At 35.3% G+C, this 19,163-nt stretch overlaps 2 protein-coding genes across 6 annotated transcripts in view; one reads left to right on the top strand and one right to left on the bottom strand.

Annotated features, from left to right (window-relative positions):
• Positions 1 to 16,623, top strand: part of LOC123679335 (nephrin-like) — a 176,586-nt gene extending 159,963 nt beyond the window's left edge. For all 5 annotated transcript variants that reach the window (XM_045616895.1, XM_045616930.1, XM_045616903.1 and 2 more), the window contains 6 exons: positions 1,305 to 1,526; positions 5,098 to 5,469; positions 9,689 to 9,946; positions 10,818 to 10,927; positions 13,411 to 13,728; positions 16,248 to 16,623. In XM_045616895.1, the coding sequence (XP_045472851.1) occupies positions 1,305 to 1,526; positions 5,098 to 5,469; positions 9,689 to 9,946; positions 10,818 to 10,927; positions 13,411 to 13,674 (1,226 nt within the window). In that variant the 3' untranslated portion in view covers positions 13,675 to 13,728; positions 16,248 to 16,623. The remainder of the gene's footprint in view (positions 1 to 1,304; positions 1,527 to 5,097; positions 5,470 to 9,688; positions 9,947 to 10,817; positions 10,928 to 13,410; positions 13,729 to 16,247) is intronic.
• LOC123679359 (piggyBac transposable element-derived protein 3-like) lies at positions 13,910 to 16,219 on the bottom strand. Its single transcript, XM_045616941.1, has 2 exons — positions 16,011 to 16,219; positions 13,910 to 15,736 (listed from the first exon to the last, which is right to left on the bottom strand). Exons 1-2 carry the CDS (start codon positions 16,031 to 16,033, stop codon positions 13,975 to 13,977), a joined length of 1,785 nt encoding a protein of 594 aa, XP_045472897.1. The 5' UTR covers positions 16,034 to 16,219; the 3' UTR covers positions 13,910 to 13,974.
• Positions 16,624 to 19,163: the final 2,540 nt, after the last annotated feature.

Here is a 19,163-nt window from a genome sequence, read left to right on the forward strand (position 1 = left end):
GAATATCAATGCCTTCTGCACTTGTATTATAAATAACTATTCTCTAATTCTGTGGTGATTCCGTTCATTCTTCCACATCTTGTAGAACAAAATCGTGCGAGAATATATCAGAAACGCACAGTTTTCATGGTTATATTTTATTATTCTATGTTGGTACTCCGAACTTTCCGCCACGGCTTTATCTGTCAATTCATCAATTTGCCTTAAAGAAATCAGTTCTGCCAACCAACATCTTTCAATGCAAAAATCACTAAAATATATTTATGGAAATATTTCATTAATTTCAATGAAAATGCAATGAATTAGAGAAAATAATGTATAATACTCGTACAGAAGGCTCATTCTACCACTCGTTCATTCCAAAACTCGCCACTTCTGGAAAATCTGGATTTCTGGTAGAACGAATCAAATAAATTTTTTCGATTCAAACGAATTTCACTAATGATTTTTTTATCAAATTTACTAATCTTAAACATCTTTGCAACGTGAATATCTGTAGCATATATTCGAATTTAAAATAATTGTTCATTCGCATCATCCGGTTGTTTAATTTAATTATATTGAAGAAAAGAAACGAAAAGATGTTCGAGCGTTATATGTAGTCAAAACTCAGCAGAAGGATCTGAAACCTGAATTCAATTCATATATTTTATCATTTATTCATTAGAATTAATTCAGTTGAGCACAATTATTGTTTATTACATTCCACTCATCTTAAATCATCTATTGGACTAAAATTTGAATCCATAAAAAATAATTACACTTAAAATAAATTTTTTCTTTCCTGGAATACTTTTTATGAAAAAGTGTGGAGTTTTTCACACTTCCACACTAAATCTTTGAAAACAAATTCACCAAACCAACATTCGACACAACCGCCCCCTTGCTTAGTAAAAAATCCCAAATCTGAAAGGTTTCCAATTTGTATTTTTACCAGGGCGGTGGAATTGTTTGAGCAGACGCTGGACCTCGATTATCCAATATTAATTTTTAGCCTTCTGCAGAGTTAGCTTATGTAAGGGCGGCAAAATGGGCCTCTGCCTAGGGCGGCAGTTTGGCTAGCGACGGCCCTGATACTTTCCAAAGTAACCAAAACTCAAACTCTGTAGTCCCACAGTCGTATTTACCTGTGTAGGGGACATGCATTGAAAAACATTCAGCTTTTATAAATTAACCCAGGTCTGGCCGTCGTGGGCTCTTGGGCTAATACTAATAATAAATATTTCTATGTGATGAAGATTATCTTTAGTCTGACATCAAAATAAAGCAAATGAAAAGGTATTGAAAAATTGCTTTTATTTCAGATAAACCTATTTGCAAAGAAAAACAGTTACGTTATGTTTACGGAGTCGAGAGGATGAAAACAGTAGAGGTGAAGTGTGAGGTAGAATCCCACCCCCCACCACTGAAATTCGAATGGAAATTCAATAATTCGGCTCGTAATAATGAAATTTCTCCGAAGAGAATCAGCAACGAGAAATTTACATCAATAGTGAAATATATGCCAATGAATGAAAATGATTATGGTGAGTTCTTAATGGTAACATATTTCGAAAAACGGAAAAAGTTGCAGTATAATACAACTTTCCATCTTTGAAGGAATTTTCTGATGTAATCATAAATAATGAATAAATTTTTTTTCAACGGAATTCAACCGAAAACCATCTTGAAAAAGAAAAATTAGTTTTGTAAATTTTATATTTGTATTGGAAGGCACTCATTTGAAAACTTTTTTGCACTGACACTGCAGACCTTCGATTCGGTGTATCTATTAGTTAGAAAAATTTGTTTATGTTTGAAATAAATTAAAATAGCATATCGTCGGCTAAGAGTGTAAATCTGCTATGTCCATAATGAACAATTTTACATGAGACCAAAAAAACCGTATAGTAAAGTGTTATAATAATAATAATGAGAGAGTTTATTCATGAAAATATATTCAATAGAGTTTATTGAATGTATTTTCATGAATAAACTCTCTTATTATTATTATTATAACACTGTACTGTACGGTTTTTTTGGTCTCCTTTAAAATTTTTCATTATGGACATAGCAGATTTACACTCTTAGCCGACGATATTTGACTCGATATTTGATGGATAACCGACAATTTTTTCGATTCCGAAAAAAATACCTCCTCTGGCGCGATTCGAACTCGTGACCTCGGAATCACTAGTTCAGTGCTCTAACCAACTGACCCACCGAGGAAATTGAAAGTTCCAACCGCATATCGAGGAACCGCTTCACTTGGAATCAAATGTTAGTAATAGTATCCCTTACAGACTACGTAGTTCGCAAGGGTCAGGAAAAGATAATGTTAGAAGGGAACTCATTCACTATCGGCGATCATCACGATTCTTTTTACCTTTCCTCTAACGTCGTCGATATTTTATTGACTTCGGTATGATTCAGGGTTTAAATCTTCCGACCAACCGAACAATTTTCTTCTTCTTCTTTCGTTGCCGTGCCTGTATTCAGGCGTGGGCTATCTCCATGACAACTTGATTCAATTGGCCTCTATCTTTCGCTGCTCGGAATAGCTGTTCTACTCCCAGTCCTGTCCAATTTCTAATGTTTCGCAACCATGATATCTTCTTGCGACCTATCCATCTTCTTCCCTCAACCTTTCCCTGGATAATCAGGCGAGGGAAGTGATATTTGTGGTCTCATATTATGTGTCCAAAATAACTGATCTTTCTTATTTTTATGATGCTCAGAAGTTCTCGACCCTTATTCAGCTGTCTGAGTACCTCTCCTCTTCATTACTTAGATGTGCAATCCAAGGAACCTTGAGGATCCTCTGGTAGGACCACATCTCAAACGCTTTTATTTTATTCATGGTGTCAACTTTTAGCATCACATCCGTACAAGAGGATGTCCCATATGTACCAGCGAAGTGTTCTTAGCCGCGTCTTAACGATGAAGTTTCTGTAAGTGAGAGTTGATTTCTTCTTCTTCTTCTTCTACATATTTTAAGCCTGTGGCTTGTATTTTCCAACTGTTGATTTCCATTTGCCAAATTTGCCATGTTCAATGTTGTGTCCACTGATTGTAATCGGAATTGGTTCTATGTTTATTTCTCTAATTCTGTGGTTATTCCGTTCATTCTTCCACATCTTGTAGAACAAAATCGTGCGAGAATATATCAGAAACGCACAGTTTTCATGGTTATATTTTATTATTCTATGTTGGTACTCCGAACTTTCCGCCACGGCTTTATCTGTCAATTCATCAATTTGCTTTAAAGAAATCAGTTCTGCCAACCAACATTTTTCAATGCAAAAATCACAAAAATATAGTTATGGAAATATTTAATTAATTTCAATAAAAATGCAATGAATTAGAGAAAATAATGTATAATACTCGTACAGAAGGCTCATTCTACCACTCGTTCATTCCAAAACTCGCCACTTCGTGGCTCGTTTTTGAATTTTGAACTCGTGGAAGAATATCAATGCCTTCTGCACTTGTATTATAAATAACTATTTACCCACGATCATCCATTTTGTTTTCTTCATATTGATGCCCTATCTTCTACCAGCCTCATGCACTCATCTAGCAGCATATGTAGGTATGTTTTTTATAATTTCACCACCTATCTTCACTCCCTCTATTCTGTCATATAAACCTCTTGAAATATGTTTTCTGAATGAAGGTTGAACAGCAGGGGTGATAGAACTCCTTGTCTTACGCCGCTTTCTATTGGTATTTCACCTATAACGCTATCACCTACAGCTATTTGATTATGATACAGGTTAATCAACAGGCGCATATCATAATAGTCTAGTCTGATTTTGGCCAAAGATAAATATGAGTTTATTCAACATAATAAATTGTATAAACTCTGAAAAAACTGTGAGTTATTATATAACTGTTTACAGTTGTAAAAAAAAAACAAATTGGATTTTAACGACAGATGAAACAAAATCCAAAATTAAAAAAAAAATTGTTCTCTCTACATGGCATTCTTCGTCACTATCGGTTTTTTATTGTTTTCATCGGACATTTTTGTTAGTTTAAGTCATTCTATGGACCAACGATCGATCTTCAGCAATTAACCAATTTTTTCTTTCTCGTTCAAATTTTTTATACTACTCAAATCTTTTATTCGATTAGGTATTCTGGATAGAGTCGTGAATCTAGATATCTGCAGCTTCTTTGACCCAATTTTTTTTCTGCTTTCGCTCTTTCATAGTTGTTCCTTTTTATTCTTATCGTGTAGTTGCAGTGGCGTAACCAAGGTGGGGGGGTGGAATAGGGCAATATATTCCCTCCCAGGAGGAATATCCATTATATGTAACAACCTTATATATCACAATCTTATTATAAGTAAGCAAACTTCTTTCGAAAACTTCGTCAAAAGAAGGAAAGTTTGAAAATTTTTTTCTTCATATTCATATGTTCATCCCTTTTCAAATGTTGATCTATGTAAATAACTAGATATTTTGTGGAATTTGTATTAAAGATTTCGAATTGATTTTTCACTTGTAGTGTTCCTAAATTCGGCAGTCCTACTTTATTGGATGAAAAACTCAGATACTTTGTCTTTTGCTGATTTAAGATGAGCTTGTAAACTTCAAACCATTTAGCCAAAGATAAATTAGAAAATTTACTCATTTACTTTCGGTTAAAATTGTGCTAAAATTGTTCGGTTGGTCGCAAGATTCAGAAACCTGAATAATACTGTCGATAAGGTCGATAAAATATCGAGGACGTTAGAGAGAAAAAGTAAGAGAGAGGTAAAGATAATCGTGATGATCGCTGATAGTGAATGAGTTCCCTTTCAATAGTAACTTTCCCTAACCCTCGAGAACTACATAGTTTGTAAGGGATACTACTACTAACATTTGATTCTGGGAGAAGCTGTTCCTCGATATGCGGTTGGAACTTTCAACTTTCTCGGTGGCTCAGTTGGTTTTAGAGCGCTGAACTAGTCATTCGGAGGTTGTGGGTTCAAGTCCCGCTCGAGGAGGCATTTTTTTCGAAATCAAAAAATCATCTGTTAGCCATGAAATATTATGCTATTGTATCTATTAGTCTTCATAGTGAGCAAAGAATCGTTTCAAACTCTGGTTTCGAATATATCGATTATTTCAGGTACATTACTTTGTTTGGCTGAAAATGAGGTTGGCAGACAAACGGAACCATGTGTCTTTCACGTAGTGCCTGTTGGAAAACCCGATCGTCCTTCGAACTGCACCTTATTGAATGTTTCAAGCTACTCACTCGAAATCAAATGTTTGCAAGGATACGATGGAGGTCTCCCTCAGAATGCACGATTGGAGATTTACGATAAGATGACATCTGTATTAGTTAAGAATGCCACATCTGATTTCTCTTCAATTTGTATCGAGGACCTGAAACCTGGAATATCTTTGAGGATAATAATTTACTCTGAGAATTCTAAGGGACGAAGCGAACCTGTTGTTTTGGAGGCTGATACCCTCATGAGCGAGGATAAACTATCAGGTAACTAATCATTGAATAACTGCAGCTTTTTCGTAATAAAATCATCTTTCTGCTTTAGAAATCAGTTTAAAGCTGGAAGATCCATGAGTTGAGAAGCTTCAAGCTATTTACAAGTCATTAGATTTCAATGATCAATTCAGATTATTGTCAAATTTTTTTTTCGATCGTCATTTTGTCTATTTTTATTATGTTGAGTTATCAGACTATTTTGACGCTCACTTAAAAGATTAGGCAGTACCCTTTCATCATCCCACGTCGTCAAAAAAGCTTATTTATAACCAATATTGATCAAATCACACAATTATGGAAATGAATGTTTTGTAAAAGTTTACTCAATATGGTCAGAAAATTCCTGGCTTTCAGGCGTGCTCCATTTTTACCTGACGTTCAGCCTACAACTGCTGCAAGTATACTCAGAGGTTGAATGTTCGTAGATTGTGAATCTGTGATTGTAATATGACACTCGATTACTTCTAGCTTCAAACATTTCAGTTTTTTTTTCTATTCCCCGACTCTTCTAGGTCTTAGCCTAAACCTCTTACGAGCGTAGAGCTTGTACAATTTAGAAAAATTGGTTGTGTTCTGTGTAGGCTTTGTTCCTGTGGCCTATCGCCATTTCAGGCAAAGCAGTCTCATACAAGGAAATTTCTTTCCTGGGTTGAACGATTTTCGGCTTAGGATTGCTTGGTCTTTCCCACTGGATCAACCGCCCATGTCTCCAGTGATGTTTTTTCTATGAAAACATATAGCTTTCCTAAACAATTTTTCCGCATGCATCTATACTATGCTGACTCATTAAAGATGTCCAAAGTAATTCCATTCTTCAGAAAAGGTGATAGAGATGATAATAATTACAGAACAATTTCTTTAGTATCAGTATTTTCTAAAATTCATGAAAAACTTTTGTAATTTACTGGAATATTTCGAGAAAATAAATTATTTTGTGCCGAACAATTTGCCTTTAGAAGGGAAAAAAGATTCTGATGCTGTCATGGATTTTGTGAGTACACTTTGAGTGCTCTGAGAGCGGTAGCTATTCCCTATTTTTCTTCTGTGATCTGAAAAGGGGTTTCACAGTGTGGCCCGCTTGATCTTTTTTTTTTTTGGGACTTAGGATACTCGGATGACATTTCTGATTTGGTAAGCGCTTATTTGTCTGATATATATCAGGCTATTTATGTTAATGATAAATGGTTAAAACGTTGGAATTCGGTGTGCCACAAGGGTCAGTTCTGGGGCCCTTCCTCTTTTTAATTTTCATTAATGATCTTCCATTTTACACACTATTTGCAGTCGATACAACTGTCTCCTTGGCATCTGGGAGTCTTCTTTCCCTTTCCCTGGAGGATAGTGGAGTGGCGCAGTAGGGTGCCCTCGATTGGTTCACCTCCAATAGACTCGTTGTAAATGAGCAAAGAACTTTTCACGCTATGGCACGAAAGTGTTGATAATCTGTTGGGGGATGTAAGATTTTTGGCGTCTTTACGCTGGGATGTCTTTGTTGATCAGCTTGCTCAATTGGACTAGACTTTTATGATATGCGCCAGTTGATAAACCTGTATCATAGTCAAACAGCTGTAGTTAGGTTGGGTCACAGCGTTACAGTGGAAATACCAATAAAAAGCGGCATAAAACAAGTATGTATTCTGTCAGCCCTGCTGTTCAGCTTTTATTCAGAAAACATATTTCGATCGGCTTTATATGACAGAACAGATGGAGTGAGGATAGTTGGTGAAATTATAAACAACGTAAGATACACATATGACACTCCCAACATTGTGGATAAAATGGGGGACTTACCTACGGCTAGATAGAGCATGAGGCTGGTAGAAGATGTGGCATCAATATAAATATCAAAAAATATCAAAATGGATAATCCCAGGTAAAATAAACACAGAACCAATTCCGATCACAATTTAGATGTAAGATTTTTGGGGTCGTAGTTGACTCATCGTTACGCTGAGATATCTACGTTGATCAGCTAGCTAAGAAGCTGTATAAGGGTGTTTTTCTGTTGAGAGGTATGTCGCATCGCTTGTCGGCGGGCATTCTGAGCCTATTATGCACTTGAAGAATCACATTTAAAATATGGTATATTGGCGTGGGGTAACTGCTCCTCTCGCCACAGAATTTTCGCGTTGCAGAAGAGTGCCCCCAGGATATGTTCTGCTGCAGGTAATCGCGATGATTGTGAGCAGAATTGTTGTGCAGAATAGGGAAATGCTAACACTCTTTATATATTCTGAAAGTGTTGATTTTTGCTCACAAGAAAAGGGGTAACTTCGATATTATCGGGTCTAATCATGATTATTGTACGCGAGGAATTAATAATTAATTAATTTAAAACTGAAAGATGTCGCTTAAGTAAAAGTGGTGCTTTCTATGTGGGTATAAAGTTTCTCAATAGGATCTCTTCGGCTATTTAGGACTTGCCCACAAGTCAGTTCAAGCAAAGAATTGAGAGGCTGCTGCTTCAATGTACTTTTTATAGTATTGATGAGTTTTTGAATTGTGATTTAAGAGCAGTATGGTCTCGATGTTAGCTAATTTTTACCTTTTATTGTATTCGGATTTTTGAGCAAATATTTTGTTTTCCTTCAGGTGGAATTCCTGACTATTGCAAACAAATATGAATTGTAAAGCATAATATTAGTAAATAATAAAATATACCCAAATTGATATTGATAAAAGCACTTAGTTGAAGTCAGCTGATTTTGAGTGTAACTTAACTAATTCTTCTGAATGAATCTATATTCAAATTAAAACTAATGAAAACACTTATGTGAAGTCATCAGATTTTGACCGCTCATTCATTCATACTGGAAGACCTCAGAACTGTATACTTTTTTTGGTTAAACAGGAAAAATCCTCATGGACAAATCACTCTTACGAAGGATCGAATGTGGGAAGAACATACTCACTAATCATTATCTGTTATTTTAAGGCATCGATTTGACTCTCTTCCTGTCGTTTAATCAAGGTGTGAGCCTATGTATTTCATATGAAAGTCTGTCCTTTCTGATATTCGAAAAACCACCTAACCGATACGCCTTTTATACAAGGTGTCCAAAAAGGGTATCGGGTATTTGTTTTGTCGCTGCATTTAAGAATGAGTGACCGGGGGGATTGTGAAGGGGATCGTGATGTCCGCAATTTTTTGGAGTTTCAATGACCATGGAGCAGTACCTAGGAACGCATCGCGCTTTTTGCGTACGAGAGTATTATCGCAACGGTGATTCAATAGTAGCTTCTCAACAATCTCAACGTTTATATCGTGAGGAATATCGTACACGCCATCAACCAAGTGATGACTGCATTAGAAAATGGATCCGAATGTTTGAAAATACAGGTGCGACGATAAAAATTCAAGAATTAGAACGCCCTCGTTCAGTCCGCGACGAAGAAACGGTCCTTATTTTCATGGAAATCGACGAGGCCAACTACTCAATGTAATTAGTGACCGTTATTGCGATATGCTGCGAAACTTTTTGGGTCCAGAGTTACTGGAATTTCAAGGTAATAATTCAAGAACGTGGTTTCAACAAGATGGGGCCACTCGCCATACAACAAATCAAGCAATGGTAGCTGTTAAAGAATTATTCCCTAATAAGGTCATTTCGCGTAGGGGTAACATCAACTGGCCTCCCAGAAGCCCCGACCCTAGTCCACTTGACTATTTTGCATTGGAGTACATTGAAAGTAAGGTGTATGAGAATAATCCAACGAATTTGACCCAATTGAAACAAAACATAAGGTCAGAAATGGCAGCAATATCGAGAGCTATGTGTCAGCGTGTGATCGCCAATTTTCGTTCCCGATTAGAAGAGTGCCTGCAGCGTAACGGTCACCATTCAGATAACATAATCTTTTCCAAATAATTTTCCACTTCATGCTGTAATAATTAACAATAATTTTTTTTTTAAATTGTAACTAGTCTTTGTTTTATCGAAGTTACAAATACACGATACCCTTTTTGGACACCTTGTATAATGGTTATATTATATTTAAGTTCATATTATAATAATTCAAAACTATACATACTTCATAAACTAACAATGGTTTGAACCAAGCCAACACGTTACACTCAGAAATCTACGCAGATTGCAACTGAATAAAGAGCACTTCTCTTATGACCAAATAAATTATTTATTCATTCAGTTCGTTATTTCAAAAATAGAAAAAAAAATTATTTAATTTTCTCAAAATTTTTCTATTCCAGTACTTGCAATGGATGAGGATAGTCGTTTAGGAATCGTGCCTCTGTTGGGTATCATAATTGGATTCGTCTTCATCATGATCATTCTATCCTTAGCTGCCTTCATAATAATCAAACTGAAAAAATGTAAATTTCCAAACAAGTCATATATATTCTCCGTGGATAATTCCAAAATAAATCCTACTCCACAAAAGAGACCAAATGGAGGGGATTTTTCGGAAAAAGACGAGAACAACCCTGATATCATTCCGGTCTACGCAAGTAAGTATCTGTTTGAAATATTCAATATGAGAATTAAATCACCTCCATAATAATAGTATATTATTCAACGAGCGGTAATGTAGGTCATAACTCACGCAGATGAAGTTCATCAAGTGAGTTTTAACCATTACCGCAAGTTGAATACTATACTTTATTTATGACTATATTAATAAATACTAAGAATCAAATATAGAATATAGACAGAAGGAACGCAAAGTAAACATTTGTGCTCGATCCCGAGTACAAGTGAGATGGAAACTTAGTGTCGCCAATCACAATCATAATAGCTTCGGCTAGCTCGAATCCAGTATAGAGTACAGATATAGAACTTTATTAAAAAACCTTAAGAGCTGCCTATAAAAATGCATTAAAATATACCAAAAAACATTCCCTGTAAACGATGACTTAATGATCTTACTGCTACACCAATCTTGAAAATTTTTCAAACTCCTTAATATTTTTTTCGGGCAAGTAATTCTGTATGGTAACATTAGCTGTTTGTCTTTTGGAAATGAATACCTATATAATATTTCATCTTCATTATCTGAATTAATCGTTTACAACAAAACATTCACAATAATTAGATATCAACTTTGAAAACGTCAAAATTATTAAAGTGACATTCCCTCGGACATTCCTCCCTTCAATAACAATAATGAAATGTTGCCTTTCGTCCAATCGAATAGAAGCAGAGAAGTATAGAAGCACAGATCTATCTTTTCCGATTTATTATAGTGAGTTATAGTAGTGAGTTATTATAACTCACGCTGCTTGTTAATAGATACAATTAATTGCTGATGATTAATGCGGTTGATTAATGAATACATAATTGAATAGGAGTAGATAAAAATAATTCCTCTCGATTTTTCAGATATAACTCAAATGAGTTCAAATAATTCGATTCGGCAATCTCCACATGAAAATGTATATACGACTACTGAAGATTTCCTAACGAAGAGCAGAGAACCTGAACTCTACGGGGTAAGTATATTTTTTATAATTATCAAATTTGAATTGGCATTATTATTCCTGAAATAAGACGAATCAGGCTTTCAAACTACTAATTATCCAACGTTGATTGGATATCTTAGAGGCATCTATACAGTATGGCGCAAATGTGTCATTGACTTGAGCTCTAGAAAAATATTGTGGCGTTTGTGACCAATAATTGTCCCATAATATAATTTATACAGGATGTTCCCAAATCGGAAGTAATTTAACGAAAAAATTCCTATAAACCTGGCTCACAAACGCTTTGTTTTCGAGATACAGGGTGTTTCTTGTAGTCCTACTTTTTCTGATGATTATACCTATACCATTTTATGGAATCTTCATTAATCTTTGCTACAGTTTGTGTAAATGAGTACCAAAACTTATAATCAGTTTATTCATCACAACTTACTAACTAGAGAATTGTTTGGAATTTTTTTTCGAAATATAGATATCAGATACGACCAAACTACAAGATATCAAAAAGTGTAGTACCAGATAAAGTTTCTTTTCTTCTTCTTGAATGCATATCCATTAATGGATGTTTGCGATAACATTTTCTATTTGTTCTTTATTTCTGGCGGTGTGTATCAATGACTGTACATCGCGTAGTCCTGTCCATTGCCTGATGTTTCGCAGCCAAGACATTTTCTTCCGTCCGATTCCTCTCCGACCTTCGATCTTGCCTTCAATTAATAAATGCAAGAATTGATATTTCGTGTTTCGAATTATATGCCCTAGATATGCTGTTTTCCTCTTTTTGATCACCTCAAACAGTTCTTGTTGTTTATTAACACGTCTGAGAACTTCCTCATTTGTCATCCTAGCCGTCCTCGGCACCTTAAGTATTCTGCGGTATAGCCACATATCGAAAGCCTCCAATTTGTTCACTGCGCTCGCCTTCAATGTCCAACCCTCCATACCATAATGAAGCACCTACCAAACGTAGCACTTTAGGAATCTCAGTCTTTTACAGGCCCGGTCTGGCTCCATTGGAGGCCCTCGGCTAGATGCTGATTTGAGGCCCCCCTTCAGGAGATAAGATGAGAACCTCCCCCGGCAGCGAAAACGTGCTCTTGAATAATTTTTAATTCTGAAGTTACACGCTTGTAAAGGGTGTTTTTTTTAGAGCTATAGAACTTTAAATTGCAATAAAACAACGATGGATTATTCGATTGACATGAATTTTATTTATCCGCAAGATAATCTTGTGGCATTACATTTCAAATATGATTTCTGGCATATGACCGCCACGGCTGGCTCGGATGTAGTCCAATCCGGACGTCCAATTTTCGATGACTTTTTCCAACATTTGAGGCCGTATATCGGCAATAACACGGCGAATGTTGTCTTCCAAATGGTCAAGGGTTTGTGGCTTATCCGCATAGACCAATGACTTTACATAGCCCCACAGAAAGTAGTCTAGCGGTGTTAAATCACAAGATCTTGGAGGCCAATTCACATCCAAAACGTGAAATTAGGCGGTCACCAAACGTGTCTTTCAATAAAGCGATTGTGGCACGAGCTGTGTGACATGTTGCGCCGTCTTGTTGGAACCACAGCTCCTGGACATCATGGTTGTTCAATTCAGGAATGAAAAAATTAGTAATCATGGCTCTATACCGATCACCATTGACTGTAACGTTCTGGCCATCATCGTTTTTGAAGAAGTACGGACCAATGATTCCACCAGCCAATAAAGCGCACCAAACAGTCAGTTTTTCTGGATGTAACGGCGTTTCGACATACACTTGAGGATTAGCTCCACTCCAAATGCGGCAGTTTTGTTTGTTGACGTAGTCATTCAACCAGAAGTGCGCTTCATCGCTAACGTAGTGTGCGATACGTATTCCGCACAGAACCATTATTTTAGAAATAAAATTGCACTATTTGCCAGCGCTGTTCAGGCGTGAGTCTATTCATGATGAATTGCCAAACCAAACTGAGAATAAATCACTTGACAGCTGTTGAATCGGTCGCCATCTTGAACAGAAATGCCAACTTAAAGTTATATACCTCGAAAAAAAAACACCCTTTATAGTGCAAGTCCACTCGAGTCTTCAACTACAGTATTTTCTAGAAGCCATTCCTAAACTTTTTATCGAATGATATACCGTACAAAAATAGCCAATTGGTCCATAACTGCTCCCTTTATCTTTGGTGAAGTCCTCCTTAACGTTTAAATGAAATGAACTTGCCAAAAAACATCTTTTCAAAAATTTTTTTTTGTTTAGTTTGATCCACTCCAGCCATATATAATACATCGCCCAAGAAGGAAGACATTGAGAAACGAACATTTTTCATAACTAACAAAATTTTCTCTCTCCAATAAATTTCCATATTGTGACCGAACATTTTGAACTTTAAACCCAATATCTTCAAAATTGACTCTTTGGCGACTATTTGAAATCCATCCGGTTTATCTGGGCCATCCTGTATTGTAAGGTTTAATTGTTTTAATTTTCTGTTTTCAGCTAACCTACGTGGAGTTGCAGCCAATACCACTAGTTTATTCAGATAATAAGAAATTGATACCAACTAAAAACAAAGAAGAAAGAGTTATTTATGCAGATATTGAACATAATAGAAAAGACTTCTACTGTCCAAAAAAGTCAATAAACGTACTGACTGTTAATCCAGAAAGTTCTTTTTCTTCTGGGAAATCAAGAAATCACCAAAGAGAAGTAGTTACAACGAAAGCACCATTTATGGGTCATCATCAAGAAAGTTGTGTGTGAATGAACGTTAATGAAATGAATTTTCTATTTTGCTTTCATTGAGGGTTTTTTAATTTAACCCTTATAACCCGGGAATATTTTTTTTTTGCGAATCAAGTTGGTTCTTCTTTTATGGGCTCTTTATGACCAGAAAAGCCAACAAAAAATATTTAAAAAAATATCTATGTTTTACTTTTTGCAATATACGTCGTCCTTTTAAAAGGACGGTAGGACTAGAGGTGACCATAAATATGAATTCAGGTGAATGATATTTTATTTGCAATACATTGTTTGATATCGGAATATGAACATTACTGAACATCATTGGGTATGAAAACAGCGGAAACATTCTTTTGGATGTAATCCGATATCACATTTCTCACAACGAAAATTCGTCTTTTTATGACACACTGCGCACTTCGTTTGATTCATTTGATATATTATCATATGATCAATTCGATCATATCGAGAATGTTCCTTATAATGTTCTGATTTTCTCGAACATTTTCTTCCAGTCAAAACCTTATGAGTTTCTAATAGTTCCGTGGCTAAGGCTCTTCTGAAGGCAAGTTGATCCAATTTTCCTCCTTCAACCACTTGCAAATACCACGCGTTTTGAACGGACATATCTATACAATGGGTCACCAATGGAAAATACCATTTTTTTCCTCTAATCGAAATGCGGTACTGCCCTATGTTTTGATCGCTCCGATCAACTCCACCCATATTTTCATTATAACTCTTTATCGGTTTAGGCTGATCAATATGAATATACTTTTTTTCCTTTTGAGAAAATCTCTTTGCTTTATTTGTTGGAAATACGGAAGTAGAGTTAGAGGCAATCGTAATCACATTATTGTCATTCCATCGACAAATGACTATCTCGTTGTCTACCAGTGCATGTTGAAAATCACCTCTTTTCTTCTTCTTGAATTGTTTCACGTCTGTCAATGGACACTTTGGAAGTCTATTATCCCTGATTGTTCCTGTAGCTCGTATCTCTCGATGCGTCAATTCTTTCATCAATGACAGTGATGTAAAGAAATTGTCAAAGAACATGTGGAAATTGGCGAATTTGGTTGACTGTAAGATGTCTGCATATTGTAAGACTACAGACGCTCCGAGTCCCAATTCCTTATATTTTTCGCATGAAAGAGTATTAGAGCCTTGGTAAGGTTCAAAATACACGATATACCCTAAACGAGTGGCCCCAACCCAGAATTTATATCCCCATCTTATGGGTTTTCCTTTTATGAATTGTTTGCAGCCATGGCGCCCAAAATAAGGCACCATAGCTTCATCCACTGAGTGGTCTTCTTCGATCGGGGCGAATTCTAAGAATTTTCTGTTGAGCGAATTGAAAATTGGTCTTACTTTGGCAAATCGATCGTTTTTATCCAAAATATTATTATCAACACAATGAAAATTACTCATGATATATTGGAAACGATCTCTCGAAATTGATGACGATATAAGCGCGTTGTTGCTGTCTGTCGAATTTTGCCAGTACATCTTTTTCCTTGAAACGGAACAGTATCCACTGACAAGTAATACCCCAATGAAGCAATATAAATCGTCAGCTGTAACATCAGGTGGTCGATTTTTCTGAGAAGCATATACATTTGTATGATGCACAATCTCGTCTACCTGATCTTTATCGAAAAAACACTTGAATAGTTCGAGAGGACTACGATTGTTCCTTACATGAGAAACTGAATTCCATACAGGAAAAGTTTCTAACAAGTCCTTTCCAAGGGTATAGTTGAATAATTTGGTTTTTTTCAATCTCTTGGCTACAAAATTTGATAAAGGTAATTCATCTTCGCTTTCCCAATCTTTTATAGAATCTATTGAATTTTCTCTGCGATTTTCCCTCATGGAAAATTCTACATCAGCCATTAACTGGGATCCTGGTAGGTTATTCGGGCTGACATTTTCATCATTTCCTGAATCTTCATCAGTGTTGTATTCATTCGCATTCGTTGGAGGAAATAAAATTATTTCATCAGGAATGTCGGTTACATTTTCGATATTTTCAATTTCTTCAAGCAATTCGTTCAAAGTAAGAGGTTTTTTCCAATACCTGAAAGGATATAGTATATTATTAAAAGTATATCTTTATTACCATTTACCATCACTGTACCGAACCGAATGAATAAAAAATAATGAAATCTAAAGAACTAATTATAATCGTATCGTATAATCCTACCGTCCTTTTAAAAGGACCAACAATTTTTGTGACGTATAACTTAACTCGTATTCATAATCGTGACAATATGCTCGATTAAAAGGAACGAATGGTATATACTTTCAATATTGTATATAAAAAAAATCTGGAGAATAATGAATGAACTCACCTTTTATCACTATAATCACTCATATTTAGCCCACAAAATTGAAGTGCAGATCTAATGTTATCTCAGAACGATATAGCACGTAGAATATAACCTCAGTTTATGGTATGATTTGCGAAAAAGGTTTCTTTATGTAAATCCACTAATGCCATCTAGGAGATACAACCCGAGACGTCTACAGAGATCCGTAAATCAGAATACTTTTACCGACCTTTTAAAAGGACCGTAGGTTCATATGGGTTAATCGTTTCTGTTATCAGTTCCAGGTTATTTTAAGAGTCATTACATATTTCATACTAAGAGAGTTTAATGGATGTGGAACCCGCTTCTAGTGAAGCTCCAAATTTCTCAAATCAGACATAGATTTCTTATTTTCACTGGAAGTTGAATAGATTCTGTAATAGTTGAATGATATATATCATCATAAAACTTTTATTCAATTCATTTTTGGTTGCACCGCAGGTGTCGATATAAAATTTACAAGTTTTAGTTGACTTTGTAGTATACCTCTCAGTGAAACTTCCACTCTTCTGTATAAATATTTAATATGAATGTAAAAATTATATTCAACTGAACCTGTAAATGAATCCAATGATGAATAAATATTATTCGTTTACTTGACTATTTCGAATATTTTCAGAGAAACTGCATTTATGCAGTAATCCCTGTTTTTTCAAATAATGTTTACCTTTATCAGAAGAAAGTATTTGGGAAATACCTTCAAAATAATATGAATTAAAAACATAGGTGAAATATTCAGTGTTCATACCCAGCAAACACTGGGAGGTAACTGTGAAGTACCATGTAAGTAACTTTGCAACTAAAAGCTCGCATGCGATAAAAACATTGCCTCCCGCTCGCATTTGCAGCGTAATGTCCGCGACATCACGCATTTCAAGTCGTTGTGTTGTTCAAATTGAGACATGAAAAAATATCCCCAAAAAAACATCCATTTGTTGTCACTTTTATGGAAGTTTTTGAGTCAATAAATGTCTTTTTGATAACCACATTGGGTCGTTTCATGCGAGGTCTCTTTGATATCTCTATATTCCATTTCCTTTTTCACCACACATAAAGAACATTATATCAATTTCAATAGGAAGTTCGATTATGATTTCATTAGGATATCATTATGTGTTTTTATTGAGATATTCATCTGAGTAGTCCCATAAATATCCACATTCAGTCTTTTCAGGCGAGGTTTCTTTGAGACTTCTCAATTCTATTCTTTTTTTCACTACACATAGGGTACACATACTGACTTCCATATAAGATAAAATTTTGAACTAAATAAAACATTACTTTTGTGATATTCATAAAATAGTCCCTTTGGCACTATACAGTGTGTTCCCAAATTGTATGTATGACTTTGTACAAGATATTCTACCCATTGAATAAATGATATTTAATATAGGTCAAATACCTTGTATTGTTCAAATTCGGACAAGGATTCCTATATAAAATATCATTTATTCAACGTGTAGCATATCTTGTACAAAGTATTACATACAATTTGGAAACACACTGTATAGTGCCAAAGGGACTATTTTATGAATATCACAAAAGTAATCCTGTAGAAATTTGTACATACAATTTGGAAATGGGTAATGAAGTAATGAAACATCCATATAATAAATAATTATTTAATCTAATATAAAAAAACAAACGTCACAAAAAAATGAAATATATCTCTCATAAAATGATAAAATTAACAAACACAGCCGGTCTTCATTCGACCACCTATACAAAAATACTATATATATTTTAATTTATTGGTTTTTTTTTCAACATCCTCTCCTTTCGTTGTTTGGCATGTCGGAGCCAATCCTTGACATATATCTCGAAGTCCTTTTCGGACACTCCAGTTGTCTTCTTTACTGCACCTGAAATAAAATATTATTTTTTCATCAAGGGTAAAAGATATCTTTTGTATGGTTAGCATAAAAATTGATAGACTACCAATGGCCACCCATGGACTAACATTTCTATGAACTTATAATTAAGAAATCCCAAGATTTGGTTGATTTTTCAAGCTTGTAGAATGAAAGGCGGCAGTGGGAAATACAGATAATGAATTCAAAGCATCTTTTTCAAATGATGAAACAAACTGACTACTGAAAATCTAGATGTAAGTTCACTTGACCCAATAACATTTAAGCAGAGCCATAAAAATCTATTAATTTCATACATCATACTTGGAACCTAATGACGATAATGAAATAACTTACCTTTGGTCCTGCTGGACGAAACAGAATGTAACAATTTTAATATATTCACTTCTTCTCCCTTTGTTGTTCTTCTTTCCTTTGTTGGAGAGCGACAAATACAAAAACATCAACTGCTTGTACTATATCACCAGCCACATGGCAGACACCAACGCACAAATTAAACTGAAAAAACGGGAAGCCTATAGCTATTGTAGTTTTCGAAATATCGCTCGATCAGCCAGAAAACGGACCAAGTGAATACGTAATCTGTATTTTGTTGCAAAAATGCTTCTATTAGGATCACGTTCTGGTTTCACCGACGACCTCTCGGATTGCTCTGAATCGTTTGTTTTTGTTTATTACATCCAGATGAAGGAGAATAAATAAATATTCGTCGGACTCTTTGAGGGCTGGATATTTCAGTGCCACAGATGGATAATTGCACACACTTGCCGAATCTTATTGTATAATCCGTATAAATGTTCGGCATCAGCATGTTGTAGAGAACATTTTTTTTCAGTTTCTTCTCGTACCTCGTACAGTAATTAAGCCTATTTAGATTCGAACGCGCATACGAATAAAATCAGTTGTTACCCCCCCCCATGAAAAAGAGCTATATCCGCCCTTGCTCCCACGTGAAACAATTCACGATTCTCTTCAATACATATTGGTGAATAATGGAGGAATGAAAAAGGGCTACTGAAAATAATAATGTGCAAATTATTACTATTACATTCACCAGAATGAACAGCCACATTGGGAACATGAAGTGACCCACTCAAAAAGGATTTGAAATATCATCCAATTCATGTTAACATTGTGTACTTCTCAAAAAGACTTCGTTGCGAAGTCGCTCGATTGTAAACTTTTTAACTACTAATTTACCACTTTCTATGGGGATGGCATTGTGGTTATTTATTAATATCCTCAAATTATTATCACTGCATCT

The sequence above is a fragment of the Harmonia axyridis genome, chromosome 1 (assembly GCF_914767665.1).
Source record: "Harmonia axyridis chromosome 1, icHarAxyr1.1, whole genome shotgun sequence".
In the NCBI taxonomy this organism is placed as follows: Eukaryota; Metazoa; Arthropoda; class Insecta; order Coleoptera; family Coccinellidae; genus Harmonia; species Harmonia axyridis.